The sequence below is a fragment of the Bufo gargarizans genome, chromosome 9, assembly GCF_014858855.1.
Source record: "Bufo gargarizans isolate SCDJY-AF-19 chromosome 9, ASM1485885v1, whole genome shotgun sequence".
Taxonomy (NCBI): domain Eukaryota; kingdom Metazoa; phylum Chordata; class Amphibia; order Anura; family Bufonidae; genus Bufo; species Bufo gargarizans.
This window is the reverse complement of record NC_058088.1, coordinates 7,500,033-7,523,977: the sequence shown is the minus strand read 5'-3', so window position 1 is coordinate 7,523,977 and position 23,945 is coordinate 7,500,033. Positions and strand designations below refer to the sequence as shown.

General features: G+C 51.3%; 1 protein-coding gene across 2 annotated transcripts; it reads right to left on the bottom strand.

The window, feature by feature from the left end:
• Positions 1–639: 639 nt before the first annotated feature.
• TIMM50 (translocase of inner mitochondrial membrane 50) lies at positions 640–23,222 on the bottom strand. Of its 2 annotated transcripts, none has more exons than XM_044268616.1 (11): positions 23,047–23,222; positions 19,337–19,481; positions 19,203–19,234; positions 13,660–13,681; positions 12,752–12,810; positions 12,414–12,533; positions 11,120–11,224; positions 9,073–9,171; positions 8,702–8,858; positions 7,807–7,913; positions 640–895 (listed from the first exon to the last, which is right to left on the bottom strand). In XM_044268616.1, the coding sequence occupies exons 1-11, from the start codon at positions 23,182–23,184 to the stop codon at positions 791–793; spliced, it is 1,089 nt and encodes a 362-aa protein (XP_044124551.1). In that variant the 5' UTR covers positions 23,185–23,222; the 3' UTR covers positions 640–790. The 2 variants fall into 2 exon arrangements, with proteins under 2 accessions (XP_044124551.1, XP_044124552.1); XM_044268617.1 differs by having other exon boundaries at positions 23,040–23,177.
• Positions 23,223–23,945: the final 723 nt, after the last annotated feature.

The following is a 23,945-nucleotide window of genomic DNA, read 5'->3' as shown; positions in this document are numbered from 1 at the left end:
ATATATATGGAACGGACACAGACAAAAAATTACAGTATAGGTCATCATTATTACATCAGCAGAGGTCCCTGTCCTGAAAACGCTGCCGGAGCTCTAGGGAGTGCAGACGCTTTCCAAGCACAGTGCTGTACCTTGTATAGTGGCTGTGCTTGGTATTGCAGCTCAGCCCCCATGACTTCAATGGGACAGAGCTGCAACTAGGCCATGTGACCGATGTATGGTGATGTCACATGACCTAAGAAGAGGCCACGGTGCTCACGGGAGTGCCCAGCCTCTTCTAACAGCTTATCAGCGGGGGACCCTTGTGTTGGACCCCCGCCAATCTCATTTTGATGACCTACTGTATACTGAGGACTCTCAGGAGATATTCTGAGACCAGTGCATCTTGGTTTACTATGACCATCTAACAATCCAGAACATTTGTTAACCTGTCACTTGTCAGGCATAAGCAGTGAGCAATGTTTCTATCCAAATGACTGGCGAGTGAGGGGCAATCGCATTCTGCAGCCACCATTATCAGGTTGTTACAGGTATGTCCTATGACAGCAGCCACCAGCTAGTGGGCGATGCAGCCACGTAGGCGGCACAGTGCTGCGTACAATATATGGGCACAGGATAGGAATAATGACCGTGACCGGGTAAGTCTACAAAAAGGTTTATTTATATATTCACACGATGCAAACACATGTCCAATGGAAAGACGACTACGTCCCCTCTATATATACACAGGGATGGCGGGGCCGCTTCATACTTGTCTGTCTTGTGTAGCCAAAAGGGGGCAATGTTGAGGTCACTGTTGTTTAGAGCGAGGCCAAAACCGTCCGGCGATAGAGCCTAATGACATGGGCTGTCGTTTACTGAGCTGGGAAAGTTCTGCCAACCTCTGCTGCTCCTCCTGCGGGGAGAATAGAAAGTGATAGATATACAGCGTACAAGCTTTACTACAAGGCATAAGCCGGCCGCCCACTATAGGCCAATCATATCTGCTGGGACTGAGGTGCTGCCCACAATACGCAGTATGTAATAGTCACTCGGTCTGTGAGACAACCCCTTTAAATGAGTGCCAATCGTCCTGCACACAGTTGAGCGGAGCAGACATATTGCCCAGCATCCGTAAGAGGCCCCTAAAGCACATCAGACAGATATCTGGTGCCTGATGTCACAAGGTAGAAGGGGTGGATTGGCCATAGACCTTACAGGGAAATTACCCGGTGGGCCGATACCTAAGGGGGTTGCCCAAGCCTTCCTCTCGGCCGCTGAACGGGTACATAATGAGCTCTCAGTGGTAATTAAAGCTGTAAGAAAGGAGATTTTTTGTATAACTTACCAGTTAAATCTCTTTCTCGCTCTTCCTTGGGGGACACAGACCTTGGGTATAGCTCAGCTCCCTAGGAGGCGTGACACTAAGTAAAACTGTTAAGCCCCTCCTCCATCAGCTATACCCTCAGCCTGGAGATAGAGGCTACCAGTTGCGTGTCCAAGTAGTGAAAGGATAACAACCAATAACGGAAACAACCAGCCAGCAACCCAACGGGGCGCCAGACCATAACCCTGTAACCAAACACAGAAGGGTGGGTGCTGTGTCCCCCAAGGAAGAGCGAGAAAGAGATTTAACTGGTAAGTTATACAAAAAATCTCCTTTTCTCGCCCATTTTCCTTGGGGGACACAGACCTTGGGACGTTCAAGAGCAGTCCAAGAAGGGAGGGACCACAAACCCAAGGCGGAACACCACCAGAGCATCAGGAAACCGCTGCCTGCAAAACCAGGCGGCCCAAAGCAGCATCCGCTGATGGATGCGTATGCACCCTATAGAACTTTGTGAAAGTGTGCAGAGAGGACCAAGTGGCTGCTTTGCACAACTGTTCAGCCGAGGCCCGATGCCTCTGCGCCCAGGAAGCTCCGACTGCTCTGGTGGAATGAGCAGTGACGCCGAAAGGCGGAGGTCTGCCCTTGGCTCGATAAGCCTCAGACACCGCCAGTTTAATGAAACGGGCAATAGCCACCTTGGAGACCGCCAACCCTCTGCGCGAACCCTCCGGAACCACAAACAGGGAGTCCGTGCGCCGAAAGGACCCGGTGACCTCCAAGTAAATCCTCAACGCCCTGACCACATCCAGACGGTGCAGTTCCCGTTCTCTGGGGTGGGAAGGAGAGGGACAGAGCGACGGAAGGACGATGTCCTCATTGATGTGAAAGGCGGAGACCACCTTTGGCAGGAAAGTCGGGGGACAGGCCGAAGCACAACCTTATCCTGGTGGAAGATCAGGAAAGGTTCGGAGCAAGAAAGAGCCGCTAACTCCGACACCCGTCGGAGAGACGTGACGGCCACAAGAAAGATGACCTTGCAGGACAGAAGGCGAAGGGAGACCTCCCGTAAAGGCTCGAAGGGGGCTGATTGGAGCGCCGAGAGCACCACATTCAGGTCCCAGGAAGGAACTGGAGGGCGGTACGGCGGAACAGAGTGAGCCACCCCTTGTAAGAAGGTCTTAATTGGCCCTAGAGGGGCCAGGGGACGCTGGAGAAGAATAGACAGCGCCGAAATCTGACCCTTCAGAGAACTGAGGCACAGCCCCAGGTCCAGACCCGACTGGAGGAAGGACAGGATTGTGGGAAGAGAAAACCGGAGAGGTGGGATGCTCCGGGACTCACAGAACCCCAGATAGGACCTCCAAACCCGATAGTAGATCCTAGAGGATACGGGCTTACGAGCCCGGATCATGGTGCGGACTACGTCCGCGGAGAAACCCCGTCGCGTTAAGACGGCGGTCTCAATAGCCACGCCGTCAAACGTAGCGAGCCTAAATGCTCGTGGAAGATCGGTCCCTGAGAGAGAAGGTCTTCCCTGGAGGGCAGTGGCCACGGTGCGTCTGCCAACAGCAACATTAGGTCGGCGTACCAAGACCGGCGGGGCCAATCCGGGGCGATTAGAATCGCGGGGACGCCCTCTGCCGCGATCCTCCGAAGAACCCGTGGCAGGAGGGGAAAAGGAGGAAAGACGTACAGAAGGGAGAATTCGCGCCACGGAAGGACGAGCGCGTCGGCGCCGTATGCCTTCGGGTCCCGTGCCCTGGCCAGGTATAGGGGGACCTTGTGGTTGAATTTGGAGGCCATGAGGTCCACGTCGGGGCGACCCCAGCGAAGACAAAGGGCTTCGAACACCTCTGGGTGCAGGGACCATTCTCCCGGGTCGATGGTGGACCGGCTGAGGAAATCCGCCGCCCAGTTGTCCACCCCCGGGATGTAAATCGCAGATAAGGCCGGCACGTGCGTCTCCGCCCAGAGGAGAATGAGGGTCACCTCTTGCATCGCTGCAGCGCTGCCTCCCTGATGGTTTATGTATGCCACAGCCGTGGCATTGTCCGATTGGATCCGAACAGGGTGGCCCCTCAGCAGATGGGTCCAGTGTCTGAGGGACAGAAGAATCGCCCTCAGTTCCAGAATATTGATTGGAAGTCTGGACTCCGATAGAGACCAAACGCCCTGGACGGACCGGGGAGGGAAAACCCCCCCCCCCCCCCCCCACCCCCGTAAGCTGGCATCTGTGGTAATCACCAGCCAGTTCAGTGGAAGGAAGGACTTCCCCCTTAGAGGGATATGCAACCACCAGCCGAGGGAAGCCCGAGCCAGGGGAGGCAGAAGAAAGGTCCTGTCCAGACTCCTCGGTGATTTGTCCCAGGCCGACAGAATTGCCCTCTGAAAGGTGCGGGATCGGAATTGTGCGAACGGCACCGCTTCGAAACAGGCAACCATCTTTCCCAACAACCGCATGCTGGATCTGAGGGAAGGGCGGTGATGACGGAGGAGACTGCGAACCGACCCGCGAAGGGCCAGACGCTTGTCCGACGGAAGGCGGACCTCCGCCAACTCTGTATCCAGGAGCATCCCCAGGAAGATCAGCCGTCTGGAGGGGGTAAGGGAAGATTTGGGGTGGTTGATAATCCAACCAAACCGCGTCAGGGTCTCCAGAGTGAGTTCCACACTGCGGGATGTCTGAGAGAAGGAGGGTGCCTTGACCAGGATGTCGTCCAAGTATGGGAGAAGAAAAACACTTCTTGAACGTAGAAGGGCTAAGACAGGGGCCAGGACCTTGGTGAACACTCGAGGAGCCGTCGCCAGACCAAAGGGAAGGGCGACGAATTGGAAGTGATCGTCCCCCACCGCGAAGCGCAGGAAGCGGTGATGACATGGAGCAACCGGAACGTGGAGGTATGCATCCTGAATGTCGATTGAGGCCATGAAATCCCCTCTTTCCAGGGAGGCCACTGCGGACCCGAGAGACTCCATCCGGAATCTCTGCAGTCGGAGAAAACGGTTCAGGCGTTTTAGGTCCAAGATCGGACGCACTGAGCCTTCCTTCTTGGGAACCACAAAGAGGTTCGAGTAGAACCCCCTGAACCTTTCCGTCGGAGGCACGGGGGCGACGACACCCTTGTCCATTAGAGAGTGAATGGCCGCGAAGAAGGCGGCCACTCGTACGGGATCTCGCGGAGGACGGGATCGGAAGAAACGGTCTGGCGGAATGGACGCAAATTCGATTTTGTATCCGCAAGATACAATCTCGAGCGCCCATGCGTCTGAGATGTGGGCCCGCCATACGTTCCTGAATAGGAGAAGGCGGCCCCCCACCCGGGTGGGTGGGGGCGCACCTTCAGGCAGAGGGCTGCTGGCCTGTGGGAGCCCGTGCAGGCTGGGACTTGCGCCAGGTAGGTTGCATCCGAAAAAACGGCTTCTTGCGTCTATCCTGGGCTGGGCCAGAGGAAGAAGAACTGGCCGCGGGTCTAGACCCGGTGGGCTTGCGAAAGGACCGAAAACGGGATGAACCAGCGCGACCACGGGGGGCGCCCATTGGCCTGGACTGGGGGAGGTGAGTACTCTTCCCACCCGTGGCCTCTGATATAAGTTCGTCCAGACGGGTTCCGAACAGGCGGGAACCCGTGAATGGTAGGCCGGCCAAAGAGCGTTTGGAAGCGGCGTCCGCCACCCAAACCTTCAGCCAGAGTTCCCTCCTGACAGAAACTGCCAGGGCAGAGGAACGGGCAATGAGGGCACCCGCATCAAGGGAGGCCTCACAGACGAATTTTCCGGCCTGAACAATTAGTTGGGCTAAGGAACGGAGGTCCTGAACAGGGACGACCGACCCTAACTCCCGTTCCAGTTGCAAACCCCATTCAGAGACCGCTTTGCCAACCCAGGCGGAGGCAAAGACCGGTCTAAGGGCCGAACCAGAGGCAGTAAATATGGCCTTGGAGAGGGATTCCGTACGACGGTCCTCAACAGACTGGAGGGAAGATCCGTCCTGTACAGGAATAGTAGTGCTTTTGGACAGGCGAGCCACGGGAGGATCAACCTTAGGCGGGGATGTCCACGTGGTCACAGAATCCGCTGGAAAGGGATAACAAATGTCCAGCTTTTTGGGTGTAATAAAGCGGACGTTAGGCCGAGTCCAAGCCTTGGATACCACAGAAGAAAAATCAGCGTGTATGGGAAAAACCTTGGAGGCCTGTTTGGGGCGGAGAAAGGACACGCCGGCCTGTTCAGAGCTGGGGGGGTCATCGTGTAGCTGAAAGGTATCACGGATGCTAGTGACAAGATGCCCCACCGCGGACGCCAATTTGGACGGAAGCTCTGAGTCCATGTCCACCTCCGAATCCGCCAGTTCTCCCTCAGAAAGCGTATCCCTTTGAGAGGATAGACTTGACTGAGCTCGCACGCATGGCGGAGAGAGCGAAGCATCTGGAGAAGATGTGCGCTCAACCCTTGAACGTTTCTGAGTATGCCGGGCCCTGGAAGATTCGCTGGGAGGCAGGGAACCAGTGGGGGCGGCAGGAACGGTAGTCCCAGCGGGTGCGACAGGGATTGTGGCAGCCTGCGGGAGAGGCGGTCTATCCACGAGACGGCCCACTACGTGTGTAAGGCTTTCCACCGCCTGAGACAGAGACCTAGCCCAGTCAGGGGGTTCAGAGGCACCGGGGGGCGCAGCGGGAAGCGGGCCCTGCACCGGGGCCTGACATGCAAGGCAATGCGGCTCAGATTGCCCACGCGGAAAAAGTTCCTTACAGGCGGTACAGGCATGGTACCAGGGTTTGGGGGCACCTGTGGGATCTGACATGCTGAAGTGTGGTTGTACTCTAATATAGAGACCACAAAGGGTTATAGCAGCTATGACCAGGAGGGTTAGGAGAGGGTTAACTGTCCTACCAGTGCCTCAGAAGAACGTCAGGAGATGGCCCAGATCAGCAGCAGCAGAGAAGCAATGAACAGCAGTGAGCAGCAGAGAGCAGCAGAGAGCGCCCACAGAAGCCGAGCGATGTACACAGGAGGTTAGAGTCCCCCACCGTGTCCCAGCTTCCTGTCAGGAGTGAGGAAGCGCGGGAAACCTCAGCAGAAAGCGCGGGGAACAAGCTCCGCCCCCTCCAGCGCTTGAAATGTCTCCTGTGAAGGAGAACGTAGCTCCGCCCCCAAAATGACGCGCGCGTAAGCCCCGCCCCCTGCCGGGACCGCTAAGCCCCGCCCCCCGGTCTCGGCGGGAAGGGGGAGAGAGAGAAGAGAAAAAATGGAGTCAGCCCCGAATAAGGGGGGGGGGGGGGGAGAGAAAGATAGCAGCGTGGGGGGGAACGGCGTGGGGGTGCTGAGGATGCTGCTGTGCTGCATTGTCCTGCAGATGAGCGCTCAGAATGAGCGACCACGGGTGCCCCCCTTACCCAGAGGGGTAGATGCTGCAGATAGGGACGGGGTATGGGCTGGAATAGCCATCTCACCGTCCGACGTCTTCACCCTCAGTCCTTTCCAGCAGGGTCGCCCCTTCAGCCACTGGCACCGCAGTGGCAGGAAGCTGGAAGAGGGGCTTGGCGTGCGGGCGACCCCCTAGCTGGCGGGATGTAGGGGAGCCATTGCTGCCCAGATCCTCCTATTGCTTCTGTGGGGGAGGCAGCAGTGCAGATAAGTTGGCACTGGCGCAGCTCAACCCCGGGAGAGCAGAGAGGTCTAATGCGTCTCTGGTATCCCTAGGAAAAAATAAAATAACAAAATTAGAAGAAAAAGTAAAAATAACAAGGAGAAAACAGCCCTGCAGTAGCAGGGAGTGTCTTGCCTCCTTGGACACTAAGCTAAAACTGGTAGCCTCTATCTCCAGGCTGAGGGTATAGCTGATGGAGGAGGGGCTTAACAGTTTTACTTAGTGTCACGCCTCCTAGGGAGCTGAGCTATACCCAAGGTCTGTGTCCCCCAAGGAAAATGGGCGAGAAATCACGTTTTCATGTACCCGGCCAGCGACCGCACATGCCATCCTGAATTCATCTGCTGAGGCCCACATCTCACCTTCTGCTCCATAGACAACTGAAGGAGGAAGACAAAAGATGCCCACCACAGAGGACCAGCTTTTGGGGCAGTATATTGTGCTACACTGTTTTTTGGTTCTGCTGGAATGGTATTTTGTACTATGGTATTGTTGACCCCCACCTACTTGTGTTGCCCCACCTTCTGTTAATTTGGATGCGCCTACAAAAGGGGGCCACTTAGTTTTTTTTTCTCTCAGGGCCACTTTAAGTTCCCAGTCGGCCCCTGCACGGGAGGTAGACCAGGCAAGTCGTGGCTGCGTCCTCCGTGCTGGATTATTATCACGTCAACTAACCTTCTGAACCTCTAAGACTGGGTCTGCAACAGATGTCCAAATGGTGCCCCCCTCTCCACTATTTAGTAGCTGATGGGTTAATCTGTACTGGTCGGCCCCTATAGTTAGATACGTTTTCTCTAGCATCAGACAGCCGGCGATGCACCCCCTCACATACACCATGGCCGCACTGTACCTGCTCCAGTTGGCTCTGTCGTCGTTTAAAAGCTTCTAAGGGATCTTCCTCCAGGGAGTAATTCTCCAGGACGGTGCGGACATCGCTTACACCGCTCGTGGCAATGGCTGCAGGAGGGGGGAGAAATGATGGGGTTTATAGTGAACCAGTCACCTACACACTGGAGACATTGCTGTCATTGGAGGGAAACCAACCCGTCCACCCGGAGAAGGCTGCATTCTGAAATGAACGGACCCAAACACAAAACCTCATAAAGAAATCACGGCCAGCTGTTTTTGGAATTCCCACAGACGTGAATGGAGGGATCCACGTGGCGCATCTGTCCATTCACAGCCACAAGGAGGTGGAGCGCCGTTCTTGAGATAGGTGTGGGTCCCAGAGGTGACATGTGAATAGGACCTAAATGTCCATATGGTGTTTCCTGTGCCTAATTAGGATATGGAATCAACCTCCATTTGGGCCATGATAATATAGTAGATTTCTGAGCATATCAGCCCCCAGCAGGGAGATTACTTTCATTTTTGAGGGTAACGCATCTACAAAAGCACCAATGCTCTTGCCCTTGTATAACTACGCAACAAGTCTCTGCAAGTCTCTGTCTTGTAGGCCTGGGTCTGAATATGACCAGGGCCACCATCAGTCTAGAGCTTGTATGTTCTCCTCTGGACCACACTCTAAAACATGAAAAGGAGGCAACTGGCTTCCTATGAAACTGGCCCTATTGTGTGTCTGTGGGCTCCAATGAGACAGCTGGCGCGCGCGCGTGTGTGTACAGCACTGTGGAATAGGTTAGTGCCAATATATAGAGCGAGACTGGGGCACTACAATGTACTAGACACAAGCCTACATCATGGTCATCACTTTATAGGAAGGTTCATGTTTGTGCAACACTCACTTTTCAGGAAGGTGGTGAGGTCGTAAAGCGCCCGGTCCTCAGAGCTTCCGTCCCAGGACTTTATGGCGAGGCCGTTGTATGGCTGCAGTTTAAAGGCTTCTCTTTTGCAATCTACAATTACAACACGTGAGGGGTCCCTGTTCAGACACGAGATGTCCTGTAAACAGAACCACAATAGGTCAACACGCACCGCTCTGCTTCTCGTCTTCTGCTCTATTCACACCCTCCTGGAATCTGTATGCGGTTCATCTGCAGCCAGTCCTGTGACCTTGAACCACATTTCTATCTGGGTCACCAGATCTCCCACAATACAGCGGCGATCAGCAGGACAGGTTGTCAGTATATAAACGAATGATACAAGGTAGTTGTACCTTTACATGGTGTCCATCTGAGTACCGGGTGGCGTCACGAAAAAGCCGGTACGATACAAAGCCGTGAGGGTCCAAGCTGTCGATGAGGGGGAATGCAGTCTGGAAAACAAAGCAAATTTTGCATAAAATGCTATATAAAATAAAATGTGCGCAGTTTTCTGGACAAGACAGCGGTCTGCAGATTGCGGATACGCAAAACACAGATACCGGCCGTGTGCGTTCCGCATTTTACAAAACAGTCCTATCCTTATCCATAGTGCGGACAATAATAGGACGTGTTCTATATTTTTGCAGACACAGAATGCACATGGAGTAATATCAGTTTTTTTTTGCGGACCAATTGAAGTCAATGGTTCTACATCCGGCTGCAAAAATAAAAAACTGAACAAATATCGAAAAAAAAAATATATATACAGGTCCTTCTCAAAAAATTTGCATATTGTGATAAAGTTCATTATTTTCTGTAATGTACTGATAAACATAAGACTTTCATATATTTTAGATTCATTACACACCAACTGAAGTAGTTCAAGCCTTTTATTGTTTTAATATTGATGATTTTGGCATACAGCTCATGAAAACCCAAATTTCCTATCTCAAAAAATTAGCATATTTCATCCGACCAATAAAAGAAAAGTGTTTTTAATACAAAAAAAGGTCAACCTTCAAATAATTATGTTCAGTTCTGCCCTCAATACTTGGTCGGGAATCCTTTTGCAGAAATGACTGCTTCAATGCGGCGTGGCATGGAGGCAATCAGCCTGTGGCACTGCTGAGGTGTTATGGAGGACCAGGATGCTTCCATAGCGGCCTTAAGCTCATCCAGAGTGTTAGGTCTTGCGTCTCTCAACTTTCTCTTCCCAATATCCCACAGATTCTCTATGGGGTTCAGGTCAGGAGAGTTGGCAGGCCAATTTAGCACAGTAATACCATGGTCAGTAAACCATTTACCAGTGGTTTTGGCACTGTGAGCAGGTGCCAGGTCGTGCTGAAAAATGAAATCTTCATCTCCATAAAGCTTTTCAGCAGATGGAAGCATGAAGTGCTCCAAAATCTCCTGATAGCTAGCTGCATTGACCCTGCCCTTGATAAAACACAGTGGACCAACACCAGCAGCTGACATGGCACCCCAGACCATCACTGACTGTGGGTACTTGACACTGGACTTCAGGCATTTTGGCATTTCCCTCTCCCCAGTCTTCCTCCAGACTCTGGCACCTTGATTTCCGAATGACATGCAACAGTCCAGTGCTGCTTCTCTGTAGCCTAGGTCAGGCGCTTCTGCTGCTGTTTCTGGTTCAAAAGTGGCTTGACCTGGGGAATGCGGCACCTGTAGCCCATTTCCTGCACACGCCTGTACACGGTGGCTCTGGATGTTTCTACTCCAGACTCAGTCCACTGCTTCCGCAGGTCCCCCAAGGTCTGGAATCGGTCCTTCTCCACAATCTTCCTCAGGGTCCGGTCACCTCTTCTCGTTGTGCAGCGTTTTCTGCCACACTTTTTCCTTGCCACAGACTTCCCACTGAGGGGCCTGGATACAGCACTCTGGGAACAGCCTATTCGTTCAGAAATTTCTTTCTGTGTCTTACCCTCTTGCTTGAGGGTGTCAATGATGGCCTTCTGGACAGCAGTCAGGTCGGCAGTCTTACCCATGATTGCGGTTTTGAGTAATGAACCAGGCTGGGAGTTTTTAAAAGCCTCAGGAATCTTTTGCAGGTGTTTAGAGTTAATTAGTTGATTCAGATGATTAGGTTAATAGCTCGTTTAGAGAACCTTTTCATGATATGCTAATTTTTTGAGATAGGAATTTTGGGTTTTCATGAGCTGTATGCCAAAATCATCAATATTAAAACAATAAAAGGCTTGAACTACTTCAGTTGTGTGTAATGAATCTAAAATATATGAAAGTCTAATGTTTATCAGTACATTACAGAAAATAATGAACTTTATCACAATATGCTAATTTTTTTAGAAGGACCTGTATGTTCATGTGCATGAGCCCAAAGAAGAACAACGAGAAAGACAGCAGAACACGGCGCACACTTACCATGCCAGTTTCAGAGGTAAATATAACAATCTCGTACAGAGGTGCCAGCTGCTGGAACAAGTTGTCGATGCCGGACCGCTTCTTGAACCTCCATCCTGTTTCTAACTGAGAGCAGAGAACACCAGAGGGTCACAACGCTGTTCTAACGACCATGTCCGGTATTACATCCTTCACTTGTACTGTGCTGAGGTGTAATACCAGCTCATGAACTGGTGTGACACAGTTGTATAGCGGTGTATAATGTGTGTCAGTATTTAGCCTGTATTACATCAGGCGATTGTCGGGCCCATCATTGCTAACAAGCGCTCGTAGGAACGCTGGTTAGCGCTGATCTGCCTGTATAACACTGCCGCTGATTACCCGATGAATGAGCAAACTCGTTCGTCGGGTAATTGGAATCTTTCGGCAGGTTTAGAAATCAATTGTTTGCCAGCGGCAGATCGTGGTGTCTAATAACAGTATGGGGATGAGCGATGGCATTTGTACTGTGGAGGAGATCACTGCATGTAATAGCAGCAGTCTCCTCCGCTGACGAGCAGGCAATTACTGGGAAGGAACGCTTTCTTTCTGACAATCGCCTGCCGGATCGCGTAATATAATACAGCCCTTACACTGGCTCCAATACATGAAAAGACTTGGGGGGGCCATTGTTAGTCTCCCAGCTGCCATGGCAATCAGTTGGCATTCTGCGATCATGTCATGGCAGCACTGATGGGCTTACAGGGGAACAGACCGTATTACATGCGGCACCTGAGGGGTTAAATGGCCATGAGTTAAAGGGGGCTGTTCCGTTTGGACACTTGCCATATTAACAGGCTATGCCATAAACATCCGATAGGGGTGATGCCCAGAGGTGGGACCCACATCCATCTCAAAACAAGGGACCCTATCTGGCACTGCCGTGAATGGAGAGAAGTCTACGCATGCGCTGTTCTCTCTATTCAGTTCTATGAAGCTCCTGAAAATAGCCAAGACGACTTACTTGGTTATTTCCGGAAGTCCCGTAGAAGTGAATGGAGAGAGCTGCGCGTGTGCGGCATCCTCTACATTCAAGGCATTGCATGACATGGCCTTGTTTTCTAGATAGGAGCAGATCATAGAGTTGAGACCCGCACCTATCGGACTGGGGATATGCCACAAATGTCTGGATGGAGAGTGGGCACAGCTCCTGAGCCCACGCCATTGCGACATAATAATATTGCGTGATGCAGGAACGCTCACCTCAGAGCAAAATTACAGCCTGGTGTGGCAGAGGACAACGGACCTGACAGGGTAACTGGTGGAGAAGACTTACCGACCACTCGGGATGCAGCAGGACATTTTTCAGCTCCAGGACCAGCGTGTATGGCGGCTGGTAATACGGCTCTTTCAATGGGTCTGGCAGCAATTTGGGGCTTGTGGGTTCTATGATCATCTATGAAATGGAAAGAACAAAGACAGTCAGGGGTCAGCAACCTTTCCAGCACTACGGCAGCGTGCACGCTTGCTTTCCGGAACTCCCATAGAAGTGAATGGAGCATGCTGGGAGTTGTAGTTTCACAACAGCTGAAGTGTGTAAGGTTGCTAAGCCATGATTTGGGTGGGTAAAATAATATGGCATGGGGGGTGTGGGTACAGCAAGGGGTAACTTACCTGCCGATAGTCTTTAAAGTATTTGTACGTCCTTTTAATCTGTTGTAGAACTGGAGGATCTGTAAGAGAGATGATGACCGGTTAAAAGGGGTTTCATGGGATGACAAAGCACGGCCGCTCCCAGAAAACATCCCTGTCCATTGCCTGTATCTGGTAGAGCAGCGCAGTCAAGTGAACCATGCACCATGTCTGGTAAAGAATCAAGGGGGTGCCATTTCAATCAGCTGGGGTGCTAAGAGTCGGACCTCACCGATAGATACTGAAGGCCTAACAAAGTCCCAGAAAACCCCTTTAAAGGAATTGTCCAGGAAAAGAAAATCGTTGCCGCTTTCTTACGAAAAGAGCGCCATACCTGTCCACCCACCCGAATAGAACAGAGTGGCTGTGGACAGGGGAGGAGCTGTTTTTGGAAGATTGCAGCCATGTTTTTCTTATCCTAGACAACCTTTAGGCCTCATGCATATGACCGTATTTTTGGTCTGTGTCCGATCTGCATCTTTTGCTGATCGCACACGGACTCATTCATTTCTATGGGTCCACAAATAAAAAGACAGTAGATGGATGTCATCCGCGTGCTGTCCGCCTGCAAATCATAGAACCGGTCCTATTTTGTGGACAAGAATAGGCTTTTTTTTTTTTTTTTTTTTTTTTTTTTTTAAGTGGGTCCTGTGAAAATTGGGGGATGCACACAACCCGCTTCCTTATTTTGCGGATCCGCAATTTGACAGCAAAACAGATAAGTCCTATATGTCAGATTCGGTGGGGGTCAGACCTCTAGGACTGTGTGAAGTGGCACTGAAATCCACATGTCACTATGGCTCTGGTCAGCGTTCTCCGGAAGCCATAGTGTCACCCTATTCCAGCCCCTCTAATGTAATGCGCTTATAACAGAAATTCCGTGTACTCACCATTGTCAAACTCATCGGGGATCTGGAAAAGATAAGAGAGACGTTAAAGGGCGACCAGGCGGACATCCACATATTATACAGAACAGAGGCCGTCCAGGACCCTATAGCGGCGTAGAAATCGCACACACTTCACATTTATATGGACCTATTAAATGCTAGTGTATGAATAATGAAGAACATCGCTGTAGCTTTGACTAGCTGAGGTTCAGGGTCTGACTAGGTGAAACATCTGTAGGCAGTCTGTCTATTACCCCACAGTATAGGCTTGTCTCGATGAGCGACGCACATTTGGTCCTATAAACAACAGGCACAATTATGCAGAAGACCTGATGGCGGCAACAATGGAGAAGTGTGCTGCTAAACCCACAGTAAACATCAAAGCCCAGAGACACCTAGGAGTGTGCCCGAATGGGGTGACAAGTGTGGCGGTCACAACAAGGTGATACCCTGTGCATATCAAAGGCCAGGAGAGGATGCCGAGGTGTCAACAGGAAGCCAGAGATTAAAGGGTGGGCGACAGACAGACATACCTGCTGCATGTCACAGACTGATGACTGCTGTTCCCATACTCCCCCAAACCCCCCCAGAGACCTTACCCTTAAACTAGACCCTCTTCATGGCAAGTGGTGCGAAACGCCATCCTTATCTGCATATGGGTGACAACTACTGCTTCTATACAAGTTGTCAGCTTGCTTTAAAGGGGTTGTCTCATCTCATCACTAGGATATGCCACCAATGTCAGGGACCCGCACCTATCTCTAGAACGGCCTCCGAAAGTGAAGGAGAGAGGACCGTGCAAGCGTTCTGTGCTGTCTATTCATTTCTATGGCAGTTCCAAATACAGCCAAGCGAGAAGTGTGCCGAAGTCCCATAAAAATTTAGGCGGAGCGCGCCGTGAGCGAGCAGCCACCGCTCTATTCACTTCTACGGAGCTCGGCTATTTTCGGCCCTCCTATAGAAATTAATGGAGGGTGGCCACACATGCAGGGCTGCTCTCTGCTCATTTGGGGGATTCTGTTCTGGAGATAGGTACAGGTCCTAGAGGGGGACCACACCAATCCCACATTAGCGGCATGTCCTAGACACAACCCCTTTAAGTGGTATATCAGCAACTTAGTAAGGCCACTTTCACATCTGCGTTGCACTTCCATCCCGGATCCGGCATGAACGGATGCAGCCGGTTGTACTATTATAACGGAAGCGTTTTGCGATCCCCTGCTGGATCTCAAGACCGGACAGCAAAAACGTAGATGTGAAAGTAGCCTAAGAAAGTTGGGCTGTAGAGGCACCAATATGTCACCCAGCTTTCCCAAACTCAGATATGAGAATTTCTACAAATTTGACAGAAAGGGTGGGCGACAGTTTGACTTTATGGGGATATACCCGACAGGGGAGTCACTGGATGGGAAGGGGGCTGTACTACCACTGCTACCAGTGTTTTTCTTTCCATATTATACCTCGGTGTAGTACAGTCTTCAAAGCGTGGGAAAGATGCTCGGAGCTTCCTCTTCACATACCCTTCCTAATACCAGTAAATGGAGCTTTATATGCCTTCTGTCCGACCTCCTCCCCCTGCATCAAAGAGGAGCGAGAGGAAGCTGCAGGGCCGGTGGCACAAGTCCCCACGTCAGGGAGGGACACACTTGTCACCTGACTGTAAAGTGGGCCCCATTATACATTGTGTGTGATATTCCCACACTAGAGCCCTATACAAGCCTGGGAACAAATTGCACACAGGCCAAAGTAAAAAGGGTTAACATGCCTCTAATATGAGGCCTTAAAGGGCCACGACACCCGAATTCTCGCTGCTGATCAGATTTTTACCAATTAACTCATCGTGGAGGGGCTACATGTGAGCTATTGTCAGCGAGCTCCCATATCATCATCGCAGGGGGGTTTATGCACAGACCCAGTGAAATCCTCATCTACCACATGTAAGTACCCCCAATATGACCTGTAGAGTTGTATGCTTATGTGGCGGAGGGGCCGCAAACACCAGCTCTGCACCCGCATGGTTCATGCCGGACCCTCAGTGACCCGCGTCCGTCAGATTTCCTCCCATACTCATTTGTAAGATGGAACCCAATCACTTCAGTCTTGTGAGATTCAGAAGGACATGAAGAATCCGGCCATCGATGAGAGCTGCTGATCCCACATATACTGCGTGTACTGACATCTCATGTCTACGGGGATCAGCTCGACGCTCCTCTGACCTCTCAGTAAACGGCGGAGAAGATGGCCCCCAACTGTCAGCAGATCTGACCCCTGAAAACTGCTGGCGGGGAGAGCAGTGAACGCATACCCATGTGCTTGCTTGTTACATGGTCAAGCCATCAGAATGTTAATGCTCCTGGCACCATAGGTACGTGTCCATTATTGACACCTATGGGAAAGGTGGGGGTCCAGTGTTTTTTTGGAGACAGCCAACAGTAAAGATCAGGCGGGTTGGACAGGATTCTGTCCGGTCCTTAATTTCCCTATACATAAGCGGCGCTAGGTTCCTGACAGCTGCTTATCTCCCTTGGCTTATCCAAGCAAGCATATGGTGGACCTTCAGAGGAGCTCATTACCTGATCTCCCCTCCTCCGTAACATGTTGGACTGGATAATAGTTTAGGAAATATCTCCGTGTATAAGCCATCAGCTCAGACCATCATCCTAATTCATGACAGCCCTTTTGACTTGTAGGTCACTAATAAAGGGAACTATTCGGGCCCCTTGTCCAGACTGACATCACCATTAAGGTAGTCAGGTGCAGTGGTCTAATTATAGGGGGTCACACGTTCCACCAGTTCCCATAGTCCAGGGGCCACAGGTCTTAATTTTTGTATCTGATCTGGGGTCTTAAGCTGGATTTACACAGACCAACATGCTGCCCGATTATCGTTCCTACGAATGCTCATTCCCTATAATCTGTCCATCTAAGGCTACTTTCACAGAGTGAACCGGCAAGCAGTTCCGTCGCGGTTATTTTCACCTTTTTTTCGGTCTGTGCATCGGATCCAGCATTCCAGTATTTTGAATGCCGGATCTGGCACTAATACATTCCTATGGAAAAAAATGCCGGATCCGGCATTCAGGCAAGTCTTCAGTTTTTTGGGGCCGGAGATAAAACCGTAGCATGCTGCGGTTTTATCTTTTGCTGAACAGTCAAAAAGACTGAACTGAAGACATCCTGATGCATCCTGAACGGATTACTCTCCATTCAGAATGCATAGGGATAAAACTGATCAGTTCCTTTACGGATTTGAGCCCCTAGGACGGAACTCAATGCCGGAAAAGAAAAACGCTAGTGTGAAAGTGCCCTAAAGGTGCCGCAAATTACCCAATGAACGAGCAAAATGATGGGAGGGGTGGACACCTCCAGATGGTCTAAACAGCGATCTGCTCTCCAAGAGTAATGATTTACTATGAGCACAAGCGATAGCAGCAGCCAACGCTCGTCCTTATACTGTGGAGGCGATCGCTGCATGTAACCGCAGCACTTCACTTCCACTTAACAAGCAGCCGGTTGTCGGGAAGGCACGCTTCCTTCCCGACAATCGGCTGCTCCTTGGATAGTGGGGTTACATGCAGCATTATATGGCTGATGTGTGTGCCACCATCATCCCAGCCCCTCTGGAGTTTGTGGCACGGCCGCTCTGTGTGCACTTCCCCCTTTACTTTCACATATAGCCGATACATGCTCAGGAGTTGGGGGTGCACTGAAAAGCTTGGCATGGGGCCCTGCGCAGTGGACCCTGCCCCGGTGTTAGTATGCATGTGACAAAGCAGCCCGGCAAATTCTCCACCGCACGGGCCTCCTAGGATCAGGATGATGCATCACATGCTTGTATCCCATGACCCTCCGCGAGTGATGTCACTATGGACAAGATGGTGGACGGCCATGGAACTCATTTCTGGGTTATATTGGAACAAATAAAAAACAAAAAGACAAGGTCAAGGACAACTTCATCTGTGACTGTGGGTACAGTATAACATATCTTGTCCAGACTACACCGAGCAGAAACTGATTAGAGTAATAAGAAAATATAAGAGGACCTCCTGGAAACTGGTGACTCAGCGGACAATGCTAGCCTATAATGTAGTATGAAGAATATGAAGACTGCCCCCTAGTGGGACATCAAACATGTGCCCATCACCACCTACAGTATAAGATACTGACTATTAAATCTACATCTGCAGATGAGAAGGATTTGTACATATGCAGAGCCGCGTATGTGCTGCGATATACGCGTTACAGACCACGTGCTTTATCTGGAAAATACTAGATGTAAAAGCCGCTGCTAATCTGAGCCTACCTAATACACAGAGGAGCACTGCCCCCTAGTGGTGCATCCGCTGAAACGCTTCTCCACACAGCTAATACGCAAAAAGGTATCTCCCAAGGAAGAGAACCAGCTCACCAGCGCCATCTACTGGAAGTGGCTCCCTTGGGATTTGACAAGGGGATATAGCCAAGCGAGATATCCATCCGTAGACGGCTGTTTTGGGGGTGCTTGCCCCTCGTTAGTACAGGGCAGGACTCTGGCTGGCTCAATGCACATAGGGAGCTACTTCCAATCGGTGGCGCTAGCGAGATGGTTCTCTTTCTTGGGAGATAACACTCTCTGCAGTGTTGTCCATGGAGCACTTCCTGCAACTCTCCACACGGGACCGGTCCCTTTAAGGAGATTCGGCACCATGCCTATTCCACACACAGCCCACAAACCCGCAGAACTATATCTAAAATGCCCCTGCCGGAGAAACACGGCAAACCTTTATTGTCCTACATGTTGGGAGTCGTAGTTTTGCAACAGCTGGAAAGGAAAGCTGCCTTGATCCAAGACTTCTAACCATTATTAGCCATATTTTATGTCAATCCTATGAATATCGTCTTCCTACAGTAAAAATGCTAATGGCCGCCACTACACTGCCCGAGGGACGCACATTGAGAATATTTGGGGGGGGGGGTTATCGCACATAAAATGAACTGCAGTTGTGCTACAAGTGGGTTTCCCCAGTTCTTCGAGTTCTCCTGATCTCATTGGCGGATGCAGGGTGACGACCACTGATGGCAACCATGATGGTTCACATACAGAAGGTTACTCGGCTTATAAATCTAAGGGGCGTTCCCCCCCACAGGGAACCCCCTCTATCCCCTAATCTCTATCTGGGGAGCCAAATCTCATTGTGCTGTCTCTGTGGACCCATTCATCTCAATGGGGCTGCAAAAGATGCGGACAGCACACCCATCTGCTGTCCGTATCGCAAGTCAGTTCCGCGGAAACACAAAAAAATGGAACATATCTGATTCTTCTTTGTTTTGGGGGACAAGAATATGACTTTTCTCTAGCTGGAAGGGAGGTTTGGAGGCGGCACGTTCACAGCCAGATCCATGTTTTACGGACCGCAAAACACTTACAGCCGTTTTCATGAGGCCTTATATGTTGAGTGCGGAAGCTGAGTGACAACCCCTAAGTGCGCTGTAATGGCTGCCATGAGTGCAGGTAGAGAGCCCCTTTATGTGCATCGTGCAGGTTCAGACCACTCCAGCATCTTTACCTGATTTCCCTCCTCGTCCACTGAGCTGCTACCTGCAAACAGAATAGACAAGATGTCAGAAAGACCAGGAAAGAGACAAGTCATCTCCCCCAATGCCTACGAGACCCCCCCAGTACACAACATGGGGTCCTCACCAAATGTATACACCATAAAGCCGCCCCCCAAGATGCCCAGAACCCCGGTCGCTCGCAGGACGATCTTTTTAGCTCTGGCTTTGTTTTCCTTCTGCTTCTTCTGCTGTTCCTCTGATTCGGGGTTATTCTGGGGGTCTTCAGAGGTCTGCGGGGTGGAGAGAGAGGCGATCAGCTGAAGAAACAGTATGAGGCGGTGATAGGGGAGCAGGGGCATTTCTATATGGGTGAGGGGCAGGAGTAACTCGGGGTCACACCCAAATGTGTAGAGAAGTCTGTGCACATCAGTAGATGGGAGGAAGATGGAGAAAGCAAAAATGGGGGGAGGGAGGGGGTGACATTGGTGCGAGGAAACAGAGACGGGAGCAAACATCAATATGGGGGAGGGAGATGAAGGTAGTGGGGACATATCGGTGTAAACTGAGGGCACACCCAATATGGGGGCAGCAAGTGGAAAGATAGCATGGGGCACACCCGTGTGAGCAGTGCAGACAGGGGGCACACTCCAATATGGGGGGGATATCAGACTGTGTGGAGGGGGGCACATCAGTGTAAAGCAAGACATATGGGGGACAAACCGGACTGATGGGAGGAGCTATTAGTATATGGGATGGGGGGGGGGGGGTGAATGGTGTAGAACGCATGGGGTGAAGAGGGGGGACCATACCAGTATGTACAGAAGGGGGGCCATCAGGGAAAAAGAAGGCGATGAAAGGCCACTTGCACTAATAATTTTGCACTAATACGTGATCCCTTAGCCCCATAGTGTTCATATACTTACATTTATTAGAGACGCGTTTTTCTCGTTATCTGCCCGCCAGGATTTTATTTCATTTTTAATACATTTGGAAACGGTTAAAAAAATTGTGAAAAAAAGATGGCCTCCTGAAATCCATTGCATAAGGCTCCATTCACATGTCCGCAAATGGGTCGCATCCGTTCCGCAATTGTGCTGAACGGGTGCGGACCTATTCATTCAGTGTGTTGTCCGCATCCGCATTTCCGAAGCCCTCCGCCGACCTTCCGGAAAAAAATAGAACATGTCCTATTCTTGTCCGCAATAGGCATTTCTATGGGGGTGCCGGACGGGTGTATTGCGGATCCGCAATACACTACGGACGTGTGAATAGACCCTTAAGCACAGCTTGGGGCCTTCCATTAGAGGTCTACGTCAGGAGTCCTTCCGACATCTACCTGCTACGGAGGGACGCACGTATCCCCTTCTATAGGCATACGGCGGGAGCGTTGCCTCAGGCCAGCACAGATCTGAATGGCCCTGGACACTGGAGCTCCTGGTGATGGAGGTGCCCCAGCCGCTCTCTGCCGTCTGAAGTCCATGCCCCCCTTCTCCAGCTGACCGCACCTCGGGAGCCCCCAGCGACATAACTGTGCGGAGCTTTCCCGGCATACACCAGTACATGCTAAGCGTAGTGACAAACTGTGGTGTGAACAGGCCCAATAACGTGTGGACCACTGGGACAAGCGATTCGACGTGGGAAGAGCCGTGGCCTTCTAACAGCTCACCAAGCACAGCGCCTTCCATCGTGTAGTGGCAGTGCTTGGTATTGCAGCCCAGGATGCCCTTGAATGCCAGGTGAGAGATGAATGTGACATCACTGGCCTAGAAAGAAGCCGCAGCCCAGCTGATCGGGGGAGGTGGCAGGAGTCGGACCCCTCCCCCCTTCAGATATTGATGACTAGGCTTGAGCGAATCAGATCCGGACCGCTCTATCTGAACCGGATTCATTTGAAAACTTTATTTAGAATAAGCGCTCGGTACCGCAGTAAAATGTATGGGCTCCGCTGAGGCCTTCTCCTTCTCGCCACAAGTAACGCGAGTTTCACTTAGTCTCGTGCCTGTGACGTCACAGTCCGGTTCTGCGCATAAATTTCTGTTTCAAAATCCGAAGCCGAACTCGGGGTTTGTGCCTCAGTTCAGCTTCGGATTTTAAAACAGCAATTTATGCGCAGAACCGGACTGTGACGTCACAGGCACGAGACTAATTATCGCGTTATTTGTGGCGAGAAGAAGAAGGCCTCAGCGGAGCCCATACATTTTACTGCGGTACAGAGCAAATAGAGCGGTCCGGACCCGATTCGCTCAAGCCCATCGATGACCGATCCTGAGGACTGTCCATCGACATCCAAAACTCGGACAAAACGTATACGTTTTAATTTCAATCCATCAAAGCCACGTCCCTCTACGGCCTCTTGCACACAAACATTTTTTTTTTCTGTTTCCGTTCAATTTTTTTGCGGTCTGCATGCGGAACCATTCACTTCAATGAGTCCGCAAAAACAAAGGAAGGTACTCTGTATATCCGTATTTACATTCAAAGATAGAACTTGTCCTATTATCGCCCGCAAATCACGTTGCGTGGCTCCATTCAAGTCAATGATTGCACACAAAAAAAAAACGGAATGTACTCCGTATGTCTTCCGTATCTGTTCCGTTTTTGCGGAACTATCTATTGAAAATGTTATGCCCAGCCCAATTTTTTTAATGTATTTACTGTTTAAACATTATTGTATGCTTCTGTTCGCAATCTGTAAAAAACAGAACGGAAGCGGAGACACTACTGAAACAAAATGGAAAAACAGACCACAAAATACAGAAAAAGCCATGCGGTCGTGTGCAAGAGGCCTAAGGCACGGATATGCAACCTCCAGCATTCCAGCTGTTCTGAAACTACAACTCCCAGGATCCTCCTTTCATTTCTGTGGGAGTTACAAGAACAGCCAAGTTTGCATGCTGGGAGTTGTAGTTTCACAGCGGCTGGAGTGCCGGATCCCTGCTCTAAGGGTATGTCTACAATGGAGGCGGCTGGTATCACAGCGCGGCGATCCTCCCATAGAAATGGATGGGGTCTCAGAGAGTCACATGTGCGCGACCACAGCGACCCCTGAACTGCAAAAAATCCAACTCTGCTGGAGCGCAAAAGCTGCACATGTGACACTGCAATCCCATTCATTTCTGTGGGATCACCGCCATGCTGCGATCCTGGCCGTGTCAGCTCGTCTAATCGTATTACTGAGTCGCTATGTGGCGGTATGGTTAGGGCTTTGTCTAGAGGTGTCACTGGTAATACTGGTTCAGTATGGAGGTATTCTTTGACCCTGGTATAGCGGTGTTCTTTAAAGCCCATCTGTCAGTAGATTTGCACCTATCCGACACTGGCTGACCTGTTACATGTGCGCTGGGCAGCTGAAGGCGTCTGTGTTGGTCCCGTGTGCATATGTGTCCACATTGCTGAGAAAAGTGATGTTTTACCATATGCAAATGAGCCTCTAGGAGCAACGGGGGCGTTACCATTACACCTAGAGGCTCTGCTCTCTCTGCAACTACCACTCTCTCTGCACTTTGACAAGGCCAGACAGTGTAAATGTGATCACTCCCGGCCCCCGTCAATCAAAGTGCAGAGAGAGCAGAGCCTCTAGGTGTAACGGTAACGCCCCCATTGCACCTAGAGGCTCATGTTTCTCAGCCATGCAGCCACATATAAAGATGGGACCAACACAGATGCCTTCAGCTGCCGAGTGCACATGTAACAGGTCAGCCGGTGCCGTGTGTATAAGTGATGCTGGGGGTGCGCTGTGTGTCTCCGCCTCACACCCCACTATTTCTAGGTAAATGGAGATGAAGGGCAGCACGTGGGGCCCTGACAGGGGGAGGTCACAGGGTGACAGGTCAGTGACAGGTGACTACCTCTCACCTTCTGCTGGCCCCGCAGCACAGCGCCGGTCAGGCTCTCCCCCGGCTCGCTGCTCAGCTGTCGGTTTCCCAGCAGTGCCCGGCTAGATACCAGTAACCGCACCGACCTCCCGCACGCAGGCACCAGCGAGGCCGCCATCTTTCTGCCACTGCAGGCGACAGCCTGAGCCAATCCCAGGGAAACCGGGGGAAGTGACGACAACCAATCGGAACCGCGGGAGCAAACAGCCAATCAAACGCCGACAGAGAACAGCCAATAGGAGAGGAGAATGCGGCTCAGTACGTGAGAACCTGAAAGACGGGGCGACCTCAATGTCAGGGCGCGGCCGCCATGTTGTGTGTGGCGGAGCCGGCTGGCCATAGTGGCTGCACAGTTATACAACGGCGCTGGCTGACTGCTCACAGGCCGAGGTCTGACCCCGGTGCCCAAGGGTTTGGTAATCCTGTTTACCGGAAAGGGACAAAATATTTCCACGTGACGTGCGTTACCTGATAGTCCGGCAGTGCGGAGGCAGTATGTCCTCCGGGTAATGATATAAAATACTCCTGTGCCAACTAGCGTTTAATAGTCTGGAATTTCCCACATTTTAGCCCTTATGTAGTGGAGTATGTGCTGGAGTATCGGAAGTTTAGGGATTGAGAAACTTTATGCATTGTCTTATTACATCCGGGTATGGTACGGCATTATTCTGTCAGTCACAGCGCCTCCGGAATAGTGACAGTCACAGCGCCTCCTGAATAGTGACAGTCACAGCGCCTCCGGAATAGTGACAGTCACAGCGCCTCCGGAATAGTGACAGTCACAGCGCCTCCGGAATAGTGACAGTCACAGCGCCTCCTGAATAGTGACAGTCACAGCGCCTCCGGAATAGTGACAGCGCCTCCGGAATAGTGACAGTC